Source organism: Populus nigra, chromosome 18, assembly GCF_951802175.1.
Source record: "Populus nigra chromosome 18, ddPopNigr1.1, whole genome shotgun sequence".
Taxonomy (NCBI): domain Eukaryota; kingdom Viridiplantae; phylum Streptophyta; class Magnoliopsida; order Malpighiales; family Salicaceae; genus Populus; species Populus nigra.
Genome location: NC_084869.1, coordinates 12,936,446 through 12,950,226, shown reverse-complemented (window position 1 = coordinate 12,950,226; position 13,781 = coordinate 12,936,446). Strand labels below are relative to the sequence as shown.

General features: G+C 31.4%; 1 protein-coding gene across 1 annotated transcript; it reads right to left on the bottom strand.

Annotated features, from left to right (window-relative positions):
- Nucleotides 1–8,381: 8,381 nt before the first annotated feature.
- On the bottom strand, nucleotides 8,382–10,693 carry LOC133678166 (ATP-dependent Clp protease ATP-binding subunit CLPT1, chloroplastic-like). The gene is made up of 6 exons (XM_062100394.1): nucleotides 10,366–10,693; nucleotides 10,259–10,285; nucleotides 10,021–10,130; nucleotides 9,761–9,940; nucleotides 8,770–8,897; nucleotides 8,382–8,691 (listed from the first exon to the last, which is right to left on the bottom strand). The coding sequence occupies exons 1-6, from the start codon at nucleotides 10,575–10,577 to the stop codon at nucleotides 8,659–8,661; spliced, it is 690 nt and encodes a 229-aa protein (XP_061956378.1). The 5' UTR covers nucleotides 10,578–10,693; the 3' UTR covers nucleotides 8,382–8,658.
- Between the last annotated feature and the right edge of the window lie 3,088 nt (nucleotides 10,694–13,781).

Genomic DNA, 13,781 nt, shown 5'->3' with positions numbered 1-13,781 from the left:
GAGAGAGTTTCGCTAGATATTCAAAAGTTGCTTCCTTTTAAGCCTTGCCTTTCTAGCTTTTGCCTACCAATGGAAGGGCAATGAACGATATGCCTGTTTACTTGTCGGATCATGAACAGGCAGCCATGTTACATTTCCATATCTAGATAAACGTGCCTCCAAACCAATTGAGTATGGTAGCAATCACCGTCTTCCCTTTTTCTCTCTGCCTCTTTCAGTTGTTTTCTTTATTCTCATCCCCCCTGTCTCGGCCAAACCTTTACTGGATCGATCTCCTGTAATGTAAACAGTTCTGTACATGAGAAGAACAAAAAGAAAAAAGGTTAGCAGTGGGTGCCAAGACTTCAGATCTGCAGCCCATTTTGATTGATATTCTTAAGATTATTTCTTATGATTTCAATCCCTAAATTAAGATTGATATCTCTTGTAATTGATCATTCCATCTTTCTTTTCTTTTCTTGTTAAATTACCTTTGACTTCATGTATATATATATTTCCTTGTGAAATATCAAAATATCATAAAACAAATTATGGCAAAAATTAACCTCAACCATGCACACTATCATGGCAAAAATTATAGGTAAAAATTGTTTGAAAACATGGATAGAACAAGACAGATCTTACTGATTCACATGTTAGTTAATTAATTAGTGATATAGTCGGAGGCACCTTCCAAATCGCGCGCATTGTTCCATGTCTGTGTCGCATATATGTTTCTCGATCCTGATTGAGTACTGAATAGATTTTGATCTTATCGGAGGCACCGGGATTTGCTGTTGTAGTTTAAATAAGTTGGAAGAAGATGCATGGAAGAAGAATGCCGGTTCCCATCTGGAGAGCTCTTCAAGAATTGTTGGTCAAAGAAGCCTCCTCAGTCCTCACAGTGTGATTCACTTGTGTTTATTAAATGTTATATGAAATAAAAGGGATGTATATAAAAAGAGCTTCAACATGTTTAACTAAATAAATTAAAATAATAATATAAAATAAATTTATTCATATTATTAGATTTATCTTGTCAAAATCTTTTCAATAAAATTAATAATATCATAACCACAAGGATTTTTATCCTTATTTTTCTCTCTCTCTCGTCTCTTCTTTTCCTCGCTTATTTAATTAAAGAAAATTACGTTTTTCAATTACTACATGTATTCACTAATTATTTTCTCAACAATGTTATTAATTTCACCAATATTTGTCTTTAAAAAAGGGGCTAGGAACCAAAAGTAGCCGTAGATCTTTCGATAAATGGGATCTTGTTCTTAGTGATCAAAATTGAGTCAAAATGTGGTAGCCATTAATAAAGGAGTGGAGATTAATAAAGAAGACGGTTTGGCATGTCCTTTTCTCACAGTACAATGTACCGCTACTTGATTTGCAAACCCTAAGAAGATTCCGGAGGCTGGATTTTCTTTCCGATGCAGATAGACAATTGGTGGTGCTCTACTTTCACTCTCTATTGGCTCTCTACCCTACAGATTGACAATTAATTAATTAATGGTATATTTACTCTTAATTTATATTTATTAATATAATGATGACTAAAAATTTATATAATTATTAATTTTTAAAATTTATAGGATTAATCGAAATGTATACAAGCTGGTTCGAATATCTATATTAAAAAAAAACATAAAATAATATATTTTTGAGACAGTTTTGCAATAATTTTTTGTATTTTAAAAAGAGAAAGTATATACTTTCTTATCTTTATTGTTTTTATCTTTTCTGAGATTTTAATTAAACACTATAAAAAAAAATTGTTCAAAGACCATCGCATTAAACACTTCAAATTATAGAGTTCAAATTAATATTTATTTCCACCTACCACATGTATCATAAAAAAAAGAAAGTCTATGTTATATTTCTTTGACTTAAAACTCTGAAGCTAAAATCATCATTTAATAAACTCTATATTATAAGCTATAATGAGTTGTGGCAACAAGAGAAATCTGAAAATTGCATGCAACTGGATGCATGGATTAAACTATGGCTTAAACGAATCGTTAATAATTATTCCAAGAGGAAAAGAAGGCAATCAAGTGTCCTAGTCCATGCGGATCAATCTGACTCCACTCTTAGCTAGCATGAGTGCACGCTGGCTCCCTCTCTTGTTGCCACGCACCCCAGCAATCCCTCAAAGAAGAAATGATGAAGGAGGTTTTGACGGTCAGAAACCAAGCAGAGAATGATGCAAAGATCCATATAATGGTTTGTGATGCAATCATCCATATAAATGTTAAGTGATGATACCACTAGCTAGTTCATGGCATATATAGTCTTCCACTTTCATCCTGTAATATTAGACTTGGACCATTATCGATGCGATGGAAGTTTTTTTCTCGAAGAAGTCATGATCATGGTGGAATATTGTGGCTGAGAGCAAGAGGTGAGCTTAATTGTTGTCGGTGTCCGAAGATCATTTTGATCCACAGTTTGGAGTCAAAACCCTATTCTCTTGCTGAATTGTCTACCATGCTACAATTCCAGTCAATCCCATGAAGCACAATTATTGGCTGACTACTGGGGTGCTCTCTCAAATGAATGCTGATGTTTTTCAGATGAAGGAATTAGAGACCAATTATGGATAATTGTCAACTCCATTAATGGCTTCTGGTTTCACACGTACATCAGCATTATATAACCACACACATAAGGGTTAGTGTGCTCATTAACATCATCGATTGGATTGGTACATGTTGGAGTCCTTCTCTTTTGATCATGAGGAGAGGTGTTGGCTGCATCAATGTATGTGAACATTGTTAAATAATCCAAAGAAAATAAAAAGAGAGAAGGTTAGGGTTTCATTGATATTATATATACTGTCATGAATTACTTAAAAAAAATTTAACTTCATCTAAATATAAAAGGATGATATATAAGATAAAAGAAAGAAAATTGGAGAGAATATTTTACCCTTAATAAATAATAAAATAAATATACTGTCGATTTCTTTGTAGTGAGACTAATCAAGTTACTCCTCGATGAAGTTTTAAGAAGGTAATTAATTCCCATGTTTTGCATTTTTCCAAATAAAACTTCTTTATCCAGCTTCCTTTCGATTCAAACTCGAGTTGGTAACAAAGTGTTAGAACTTTTGAGAACTCAATCTACTGAGTTCTTTGAACAAAATGAAGTCATGAATTTAGATTTAGGCAACATAATTAGAGTTGCAACCTTTTTCTGCATGAAAGTGTTTCGGTGGTGCATGCTCTCGAAGATATTTGAAATTGGATAGAAACTTTTTTTTTTTATGTACGGCCAAATTATATCTTGTACCATTGTCTTAGAACTCAAATTATTAGGTTAGGACGATATTGGATCTGAAGTCTGAGCCGATTCAGATTAAAAAATATATATATAATCGATGATTAAAAAATATATATATAATCGATGTACTTAAAAATCTAGATTAGTTTAATGATTCGATAGTTTTAGACTTGACATGATCAAAGCTCAATTATCAATGTGTTAATTTTTGTTCTTTAAATTTTTTTATCAAAATATTATCATTTTAATTTTTTAAAAGAAAATTAGATGTCAACCCTTCTAATTCATAATTTGAGCTAAATTTACCTCATGTTGGGTTTTAATTAATACTATATCTTGAGATATATATAACATTCATATCTGGGAGTAGAGGTAGGGATTGATTTGACAAGATTTAAAGTGGAGGATTTGGTTTGGTCAAAAGCACAAAATAGAGGGACCATGCAACTATGATCTTGACACCAAAGTTCATTATTAAAGTGGAAAACCATCAACCATCACATAAGGAATAGCGTGCAACCGACGATCACACCCTTTTCTTTTAACTTTTATGAATTGTCACTTTGCTTGATTTCAAAAAGCATACAAGAAAAATACATGCGTTTGCATGTGGGCTGCACTCGCCTGTGACATTGGCCGTACTCCTATCTAGCAAAAGAAATTTAAGTCTAAGAAGAAACGGGGGGAAATTAACTCTAGCTAGCTAGCTAACTGTATAGCTTTGAGTAGGTGGAGCTAGACCTACCACACTAGCCAAAATGGATGATCCAATCGAGTCATGACTTCAAATTGGAACTCGTCAACACAATGTAGAACCTCCAAACCGAGTTGGCTCATCCCACCATGCTTCTATGCCCACCACGGCTTGTTGTAGTTGGTCCCATATATATATATATAGCTAGGAAGACTTTGATCCAAGGCAATAGAAGGAAAAATCGAGAGGCTCTCTTCTTTTTGGTTCAAGAGAATTAAGTTGCATGATGGGGACCTCTTAGTAAGTGAGCTTTACTAAGATCCCACTAACTATAATGCTTTTGGAAATTAAGATCGCCCTTAGAAAATTGATTTATATATACCAAGGACCGTGAAGAAATTGTTAAAGAAATGAAAGGAATGGGTGGCTTGAGCATGAGAGGGAGACATGGTATGGCCTCTATTTCTTCACAAATGAAGGGGTAATGTCCCGCTTTTGATAGACATTCCTCGAAGAAAACGGTCCCAAAAACACTTTAGAAAACACCTTAGAATGTAGATCATGATGATGATGATGATGATGGTGATGGTGTTGGTGTTGATGCTCTCTCCTGACAACCCTTTGCGCCATTGATGAACAATCCTCACGTGTGTCATCATCATTTTATGTACCCTTTGGACCAAATAACCCTATCATGTCCACGTGCGTTAGGCCTAGGCCCATCTACGACATTCTCCATTTACTTGGCCTTTTTGTTTTTCCGAGAGAAATTACAAGGGGGTAAGGTAAGGTAAAGAAAAAGAAGAGGGTAAATTCCAAATTTCCCAAATCCCAAGAGAAAGTAAAAGGGGTTAAATTTTCATGTGGGGGAGAAATCATGAGGCTGAAATGTGGGGTCGATTTTCAATTGTGGGGGTGGGTAATGGCATGCACAATAGTTGATTTGACAAATAAATAAATAAATAAGAATCTCTTTTACTTGCTAAAATTTATTATTTACATACATTTTAAATTAAAAACAAAACTCATTAGTACTAAATTTAATCTAGGTGGACGAGTCAATGAAAATTCAGCCAACTCACTACCTAATTTAAATTGAATTTCAAAAACAATTATATGAAAGTTAATCTTGGTCAAGATCCAAGTTAATTTTTTAAAAAAAATAAATTAATATTATTTTAATTGAAATAAATTAATTTTATTAATTCATAACTCTAACCAAAGCTAAAAAAATAAAAGAGGCTTTAGAGTATAATTAAGCATCTTATGATCATAGCAACTTTCTACAAGCTAATTGCTATGATCGTAATCGTACATGGGACACATTTTGAAAATGCTCCCTGTACTTTAAAGTTTTGCATAAAATACCCACCCGCCCCTTTTTTTCTTTTTTTAATCTGAAAGATATCCCATCTTTTTGTGACTGCATTATCCACTAATTTTCACTAATTAAATCTTAACCAACCTAAATTATTATCGAAAAAACAGTATAGATTTCCATGCCCGGTTATTTTTACCTAGGGCCGTATGTGTGAATACGATAAATATTCAAGATTTCTGGGATAGAGCTCTTCCTGCTGGCCAAAGTTATCAAACATTCTCCAAGATTTCAAGTTGCATTAGATGAATTAACTAATGTTAATTTAAAATACAATTTCATTTAAATTTCACTGATTATTTTTTAAAAACCCAACTCGGTTCAGTTTATAAATTGACCCGTCTAACCAGGTTGGATTTAATAACACTGCTTCTTCTAGCTACTATTATGGTCCTTGTTGACTAGGGTTTCTTTCACTTCACTTCAACAACAAACCCTACCCGAAATTGCAAGTATGATTATGAGACATATAGTTGATTTCTAATCATTCCCTAACAACTCTTAAGCCCTTGATTAAACACAATGAAAGTGTCATTATAACAATCACAATAAAAAGAAAAAAACTTGAAAACAGGGCAAATTAAAGGGAGGTAGGAGAGAAAATACACAAGTATTACGAAAAATTGTAAATTTAAGGACGAAAACTAAAGTTTTCAACTCTCTGGGGGTGCCACGGCCACTTCAAAGCATGCTGCAGGACTGCCCATGGACAGCATGACCTAAAAAGCTCTCATGTTATCTCTGAAAAACCTCCATCACAAAATATCAGATGTCTCTATAAAGGAAAATGTGATTTGCAATGAAAATGTTCATGAAATACAATGCTTAGGGTTTTTATTTATTTTATGATCGTAACCTTAGTGGACATTGACGCCGAAAGATTAAGTTGTTTTTTCGGAGATTCACCGATATCTCTTCATTCGCTTCAGTTGCAACTTACCCACTTCGATCTCTCCATTACCTCCTCGAGTCAAAAGCAAATTGATTTCCCTCTGTCCTAAAACAAAGAACTGAAATTGTGCAACATGCTCGTTTCTTGTTTAGATAAATAGTAAATCACGTGATTTGTTTTGTTTCAATTTTATTATTTTTTAATGGTACGTGTGTAGATTGCTTCCGAACTATTAAGTTAGTTAGATTATGTTAAGTTACTATTTTGTCGATTTGTTTTTTTTTCCTTAGTTTCATTCTCTTTTTTTTATTAGTTGGCCGGCTTGTTTTTATACCAGCCAAATCGACCATACAATTTAATTTTAAACATAAATTAGATAACAAGTTAGGTTATGAGGTTTTAAAGTTGAACTGTTACACCTGATTTAATAACAATATCAATTAATTTTTAACTGTATAATTTTTTTTATGTTGAAGAAAAAAATTGATATAACTGCATTAGTAGCACCGGTTAAAATAGTAATTACCAAATACATTTGCTTTTTACTTACCAGAAAAATGAAAATTAAATAACAAGAAAAATAAAAGGAAAAGGGAGAAAGAAAAAAGGAAAATTTTGTTAAACTATAAATCCGGCTATAACACTGGAAAATAAAACTATTAAATGAAAGCTTCCATCGTTACAAATCTATAAATACTAGATTTAAAACATTTAGTCGGTGAAATAAAAAAAATATCTCAATTTAGATTTTTAAATTTAAAATAATCAAATTTATTTTTTACATTGATTTTTGTACTTGGAGTTGAGTTTAGTAGGCTTTATGGTATATTTATTTTATGGTGAAAAAAGAGTTGTTAAAATCACAAGTTTTGACATTATATCCGTAACTTGGGCCGAAAACTGGCAAACTTGCCCAGATTCCAACAAGCGTTGGAGAAGAAGAGGACATAACTAAACCCAGACCAAAGCCCAAGTTCACTTGGACAAAGTTCAAATATATCTGGGCTCAACTCCAAGCCCAGATGCCTTATCTACAGAGAGAGTTTTTTAGTGTTTTCTTTTTTCTTTTATTTATGTTATGAACATTGTAAAATAATATATATATATATATATATATATATATATATATATATATATATATATGCGCGCGCGCACGCGATTTTAAAATTTTTTTCACTTTTTTTTATATTATTTTATTTCCATACTATCATTATTATTAAATAAATATAACTCTTTTCATGTTATTTTATTCTTATACTATTATATTATTAAATCAATATAATTTTTTTCATTTTTTTCATGTTATTTTATTCCTATAATATCATATTATTAAATAAATATTGAAAAAAAGTACTTAATAAAAACAAAGCATAAATTTATGTATATTTCTTGATAATTAAATTCAATGAAAACAAATCAGGGCAAGTAAAAAACATAAAGAATATGGATAACGTTGCGATGAACCTAATGAATCATGTTAGCTGAGCGGTGAGCTTTACGAACTATCACTGCCAATTCTCCAGTGGAGAAAACAATGATACGCTTGTAGCGTTATCATGGCGACACTCATGCCACTATCAGTATAATTCGGAAGTCGGAACTCAAGTAAAAGATCCATGTTCATTCATAATGCGAGCAGCATTCAAGATATTGAGATTGTTTAGAAGCTGGGTAGAGATATCAATTTAAAATAGTTTTTGTTCAGAAATATATTAGAATAAAATTTTTAAAAATTATTTTTTATATTACTACATCAAAATAAACAGAAAATATATATATAAAAAATTTTGGATAAAAAACATTAAAAAATTCAAATTTTAAAAAACAAGGAACCATGTATTCTCAAACACTGCCGTAGCTTTCCATGTTCACGTACTCGTGGGCTCATCACAATCCACAATTGCACTCCGTTTTCAGTACATCAACCAACACATCAATACAAGGAAAAAAAAGGGTGATGCTGTGGTGAACAAATACATCAGATGCGATTGTAGAAATGAATTGTATTCAACCATGTTACAAGGCGAATCAAAACTTTGAAGAGTTTTAGTATTTTTTTTAAAGCAAACTCGGTTTTTCATATAAATGCTATTGATGCAATCCATAAAAGGTAATGATGTAATTCTAATGCATGTCAAAACAAGGAATTGAAGGGAGTCAGTTAATCATCTAAGTAAGATGCCCACCTGGGAATTTGGGTTCCACAAAATCCCTTTTCAGGGACATGCAAATTTAAACATCTCCAGCTGATTCATGAAAGCATTTGGTTAAAGAATTTGAAACACCCCATACATGGAACAAGTTCCTTGATGACAAACTTGCTCCACCTAGAACCAACTACCTAAGTGTGTATCTTCTGAAAGCTATGCAGCAAAGTTCTGGAGTCAACAAGGAAGACGTGTTTCATAAAGCATTCTGACCTCCCTACTTGAAGCTCAGGGCAACATCTCCGTTCATCTGGATGGATGAAGAATTGTGTTAAGCTGAAACACTAAAAAAGCTTATGTTGAAAATCAGAAAAGCATTCAAACTTACAGATTCTGCGACTTCTCTAGCTTTATCGTCATTAAAACCTAAAGTTTCCAATATTGTGCGACCCGCAGATTCTTTTTCTGACCAAGTCCCCAGAAGTATATGAGCTGTGGTAATTTCTCCACTATCTCCTGCAATTCACATGACAATAAGATGATAATAGTAACTACATACACGTGGACAGCACCCACACAAATATCAAATCCATTGTTTATGAAATTTTAAATCAAATCATAAATTTTGCACTTTACAGTTGCCAGCACAAGTAAATTCATGATGACTCTTTTAAGGTTGCAAAAAAAAGCTTTTTTTGGGAAAAAGGACAATGGAATAATGAACAACAAAAAAACGTTATTACAAGTCAAGAAGAAAGAGCTCAAAACTATCATTGCAAGTCAAGAAGAAAGAGCTCAAAACTATATAAGAACAAAACACAAAATAAACACTTCTACCGTAAATAATCAGGAGAATTGGTTATGCCAGTCAATAAGTAAAAGAAGATGTTTATTGAATCTGGACTCTAGGTAGGATTAAGAAGTAACTTTAGTGATGCAATTGTACCCTTAAGAGACTGAAACCTAACATAAAGCATGCATAAGCAGGTAACCTCCACCTCCTACAATATCCCATGATCGTTTATCTTATTTTCTTTACATCCAATATGGGGTTAAAAACTTGCAATCTTTTTCATACTGAATAATTTCGTAGATGAAAATAGCACTAACATAATTGAATTTCATCAAGCTCCAAAAGGTATCATATAAAAAATCAAGCCTAGTAGCATTACAGAAAATGACCCACGTTCTCATCCTTGAACGCTCCAAATAACTTTGTACAACGCTCCTACTTAAACTAGTATTACCAAATTGAAGTTTCTAAATCACAATCACATTATGTAAACCATGGCAGCTCATTAATCAAATTATCTTGCAAACACATACACAAAACAGAATAAGACATTGCAAGTTCTGATGCAATAGAAGTTAAAAATCACCTGACTTTAGTTTCTCCTCAACAGCCCAATCAAGTGCTCTTTGAGCTTGTTCAGTCAATGGAGGATGCTCAGGACTAAAAAAATACATTTCAGATTTCCCAAGTAAATTCACAGTTTCTTCTCTGACTTTGAAAAAAGTAATCCCATTAGCCCTCAAAAACTTTGCAGCTGGACTAGTCCCTACAACCAGGCACAAACTTCAATAAACCCCAGAAAACAAAAAAGAAGCTACACACTAAAATGCATAAAAAATCACCAACCCTCAATCAAAATCCCCATTAAAAGTGCATCAGTTCCCGTGTTAGGATACTTCAACTTCCTCGCCTCCAGTTCTCCTAACCCAAATGACCTTATCGCTCTTGCTGACCATCTAAAACCACTCACAAAAACAAGCATTTCCTTAATCAACGGTGAAAATCACACAAAATTCACATAAAAAGCAATCAAGAATCCATCGTTCTCTCTGTTTCTCTTCAAGATTAAAGGAAAATGACTAACTTTGGTATCTTCTGAGATGTATACTTCCTGAAAGAACAAACAAAACTAATCAAGACCCATTTTTCAAAATCCAAAAATAAAAAGACCAGGGTGAACAAAAAGCTTACTTGGTGGGTAGAGTAGATAAAACTGTGACATTCGTTGATGGCTTATTGCCCTTAAGAGATAACGTTCTCAAGTTTGAGTGTGAAATCAATAGCTTGTTGCCATAAAAGGAGCTTAAAGGCAGTGGCAAGAGTGAAGAATTATGTGGTTTTTCATTGCAAAATTGAGAGGTGGAGATTGGAACTGGGAGAAATGAGATAGTGTTAGAAGCCATCAAAGAAAACCCAATTGTGGGTTTTGATCGAGAGGGGGGGGTTATGGTCTCTGGGTTTGAAAATGGAGGGTGGTGCTTTTTGGGTTGAAACTTGAAAGAGGATGCTCCTCTCTAACGTTAAAAGCCAAGAATATACGATGTGTCGGACAATGATGTTGGGGTAATGAGAAATGGTTTGACGAGTCGTTTGATAGAGATGAAATCACAACTTCTCTCTTTTCTTTTTTCTTAGTATTGTTTTATATGAATAATTGAGTCCGTCTCTCTAATTTGATGAATGATATAACATCTAAGGAGTCTGAGAAATTAAGTGTATATTTTTTTATTTATATAATTTTTAAATATCTTAAATATATCTTTAATAGAATGAATCTACTTGAATTTTATATCAAATTGAGTTAAAGAGTTAAAGAGTTGATTCATTAAAATCAATTAATTTAACAAATTAATTTATAATTCAGTTAACTAGGTCAAAATTTTAAAAAGACATAGTTTAACTTAAAAAAATAAAGGATTTTTCAAAATAAAACTATTTTACTTTGATTTGCAATCAATTTGAATTATTTTGTTTATGGAGTGTTTGAGAGTATAATAGTAATTTTCTTTGAAAATATATTGAAATAATATGTTTTTTATTTTTAATATAAACATATTAAAATAAATTAAAAATATAACCAGATTTTAAACAAAAATAAATAAATTTTTATTTAATATCGTTTAGAATGTAATTTCAAACAGCGTTGTAATTCATGGTTTTGATCATGACCGGATTTTATTACAAAGGTGTTTTGCAACATATGTTGTCCATCTCCACAGATAGAATATCGAAGTCTTACCTTTTACAGCATAAACTCTGAAGACTTAATGGGAACACTCCCTTGGATGATCGAATTAATCCCTCCAGACAAGTTTTTTTTTTAGTTTAATAAGGGTGTCCGGGCTAGCTTGCGTGTACCTCGACTAATTCTACGGATCCTAAAATTAATGACCATGTAAGCCTCTAGTGGTCATCATATGAGTAACCATAGGACTCGAACTTGAGACCACAAAGGGAGCAAATCTCATAATTCCAAACTCTTATCACTGATCTACCATCTAGATGATTCTTCGAGACAAGTTTTGATGGTTGAAATGGTGGATATATTATATTCTATGATATTCTTGAGGAAAGACCGTTATTCGTCTCAAATTTCGGACCTTTTTAGTGTTGTATTTTAAATGGAGATATTTTTAAAATATATACTTGTTAAAATATATTTTTAAATTATTTTGATATGTTGAGATCAAAAATATTTTTTAAAAAATAAAAAATATTATTTTAATATATTTTCAAATAAAAAATATTTTTTAAAATAACTTTTATCTTTCAAAAATAATTTTTTTATATTTTTAAATTGATTTGATGTATTGATATTAAAAATATTTTTTAAAAAATAAAAAATATTATTTTAATATATTTCTAAATAAAAAATAATTTAAAAAATAATTTTTACTATACTTTCAAATACCCCCAACAAGATATTTCAGATTGATTGTTAATCAATCTGTGTCATCTTGAAAAATAAATAAAAAATCAAACTATTTATCACTTAAATTTTCACCAAATCAACCGGCTACAATTCAATCACCTAGGTGGAATTTTGCTGTGAGCATTTCAATAGGTCTCAGATCGAATCCAACCCTAGCCCAGCAGTCCCTTGATGATGGTGGTGGTGATTGGACAAGCCCAGTTATATGGGGCGCATTAAACATGGGCTCATGATGAGCAGGAAAACAAAAAAAAAAATCCAACATAGCATGCTGCCTGCTGGTCTCTAAGTAATTTTCCTCTTTTTTTTTTTTTCTCCTTAGAATATGGTATATAAGTAATTGATAATCAAAGAAGTTTCCAAAAACAGAAGGATTGTTGTTGCAGATCATACAAGCTGACAAAATCTAGAGCATGGCACTTTCGTTTTTTTTCTTACCAATTTATCATGTTGCATCATAACTTTTGTTACACGAAAAATCATTAGTTTTTGGAAGTTCAAGATCTTGGCTGTGCTTCATCTTACTAAAATACTAGAGATCAGGCATGTCGTGCTTGATGTTCCAAGATTCATGCATATATCCTAAAATTTAAGATAAAGCGTATAAGGTATACAACATAAAGTTACGACAATAATTTCTATTTGAACCATGGCATATTACATTGTTTCAATGCTCTGTTAAAACCAAGATTATCAACCCAGATTCTTCGAATGGCTCAACATCTTAAAAAAAAAAGAGGTTTATTGAAATTCTATACAGATTTAGAGTGTGTTTGTTTGTTACGTAACTTTTGTAGTTGTGATTTTAAAAAAGTAAGTTTAAAAAAAAGTGTGGTTTTGTGTGGTCAGTTGGATTTAGAGTGTGTTTGGTATTGCGGTAGCTGTTATGATTGTGGTTTAAAAAAAGTTATTTTATAAAAAGTACTTTTAATTGTGGTTGGTTTGAAAAAATAGATGTTTGGTTAAAACTGTGGTTGAAATTGAGGTTGAAGAAAAAGTAATTTAATGTGTTTGGTTAAGAATATTTTTGAAATTGAAGTTATAAAATAATTTAAAAAAATATATATTAATATTGATGGTTTTTAATTTAAATATTGTGGTAATATCATGAAATAAATCATACTTTATATATAAAAAAATTTATTATTCTATTAAATTATCTACAATTTCATTACGTACAAAATTTATCTGACAAGAACTACAGTTTCCATAATTTTTTAGCATGTAATAAAATTAGATAAAATATTATTATGTATAAAATTCACTCTAAACTAGTTTTTTAAAAAAATATATTAAAAAAATTAACAAAAAAAAACTTAACACACTTAAAAAAAAAAGTCCATGCAGTGCAAGAGAATTGCACTGTTCACATGAACAATGCATCACTTTGCACTGTTCATGTTAATTACATTGTTCAATGAACAGTATGCTATATTTTTATTTAACCAAGCTTATATAAAAATTTAAATTTTGAAAAAAAATGCTTTTAAAACATAAAAACAAAATTTTTTTTACAAAAATTGATTAAAAAAACATGTAAAAACTGTTTCACAAAAACCGCGTTTCAAACTTATTTTTTTAGTGGGTCCCATAATATAAAATGTAGTTTGATATATTATCAAATACCTAACTGTATTTTTTACACCGTAAACGTAAAAACTAAAGCTTAACAAAC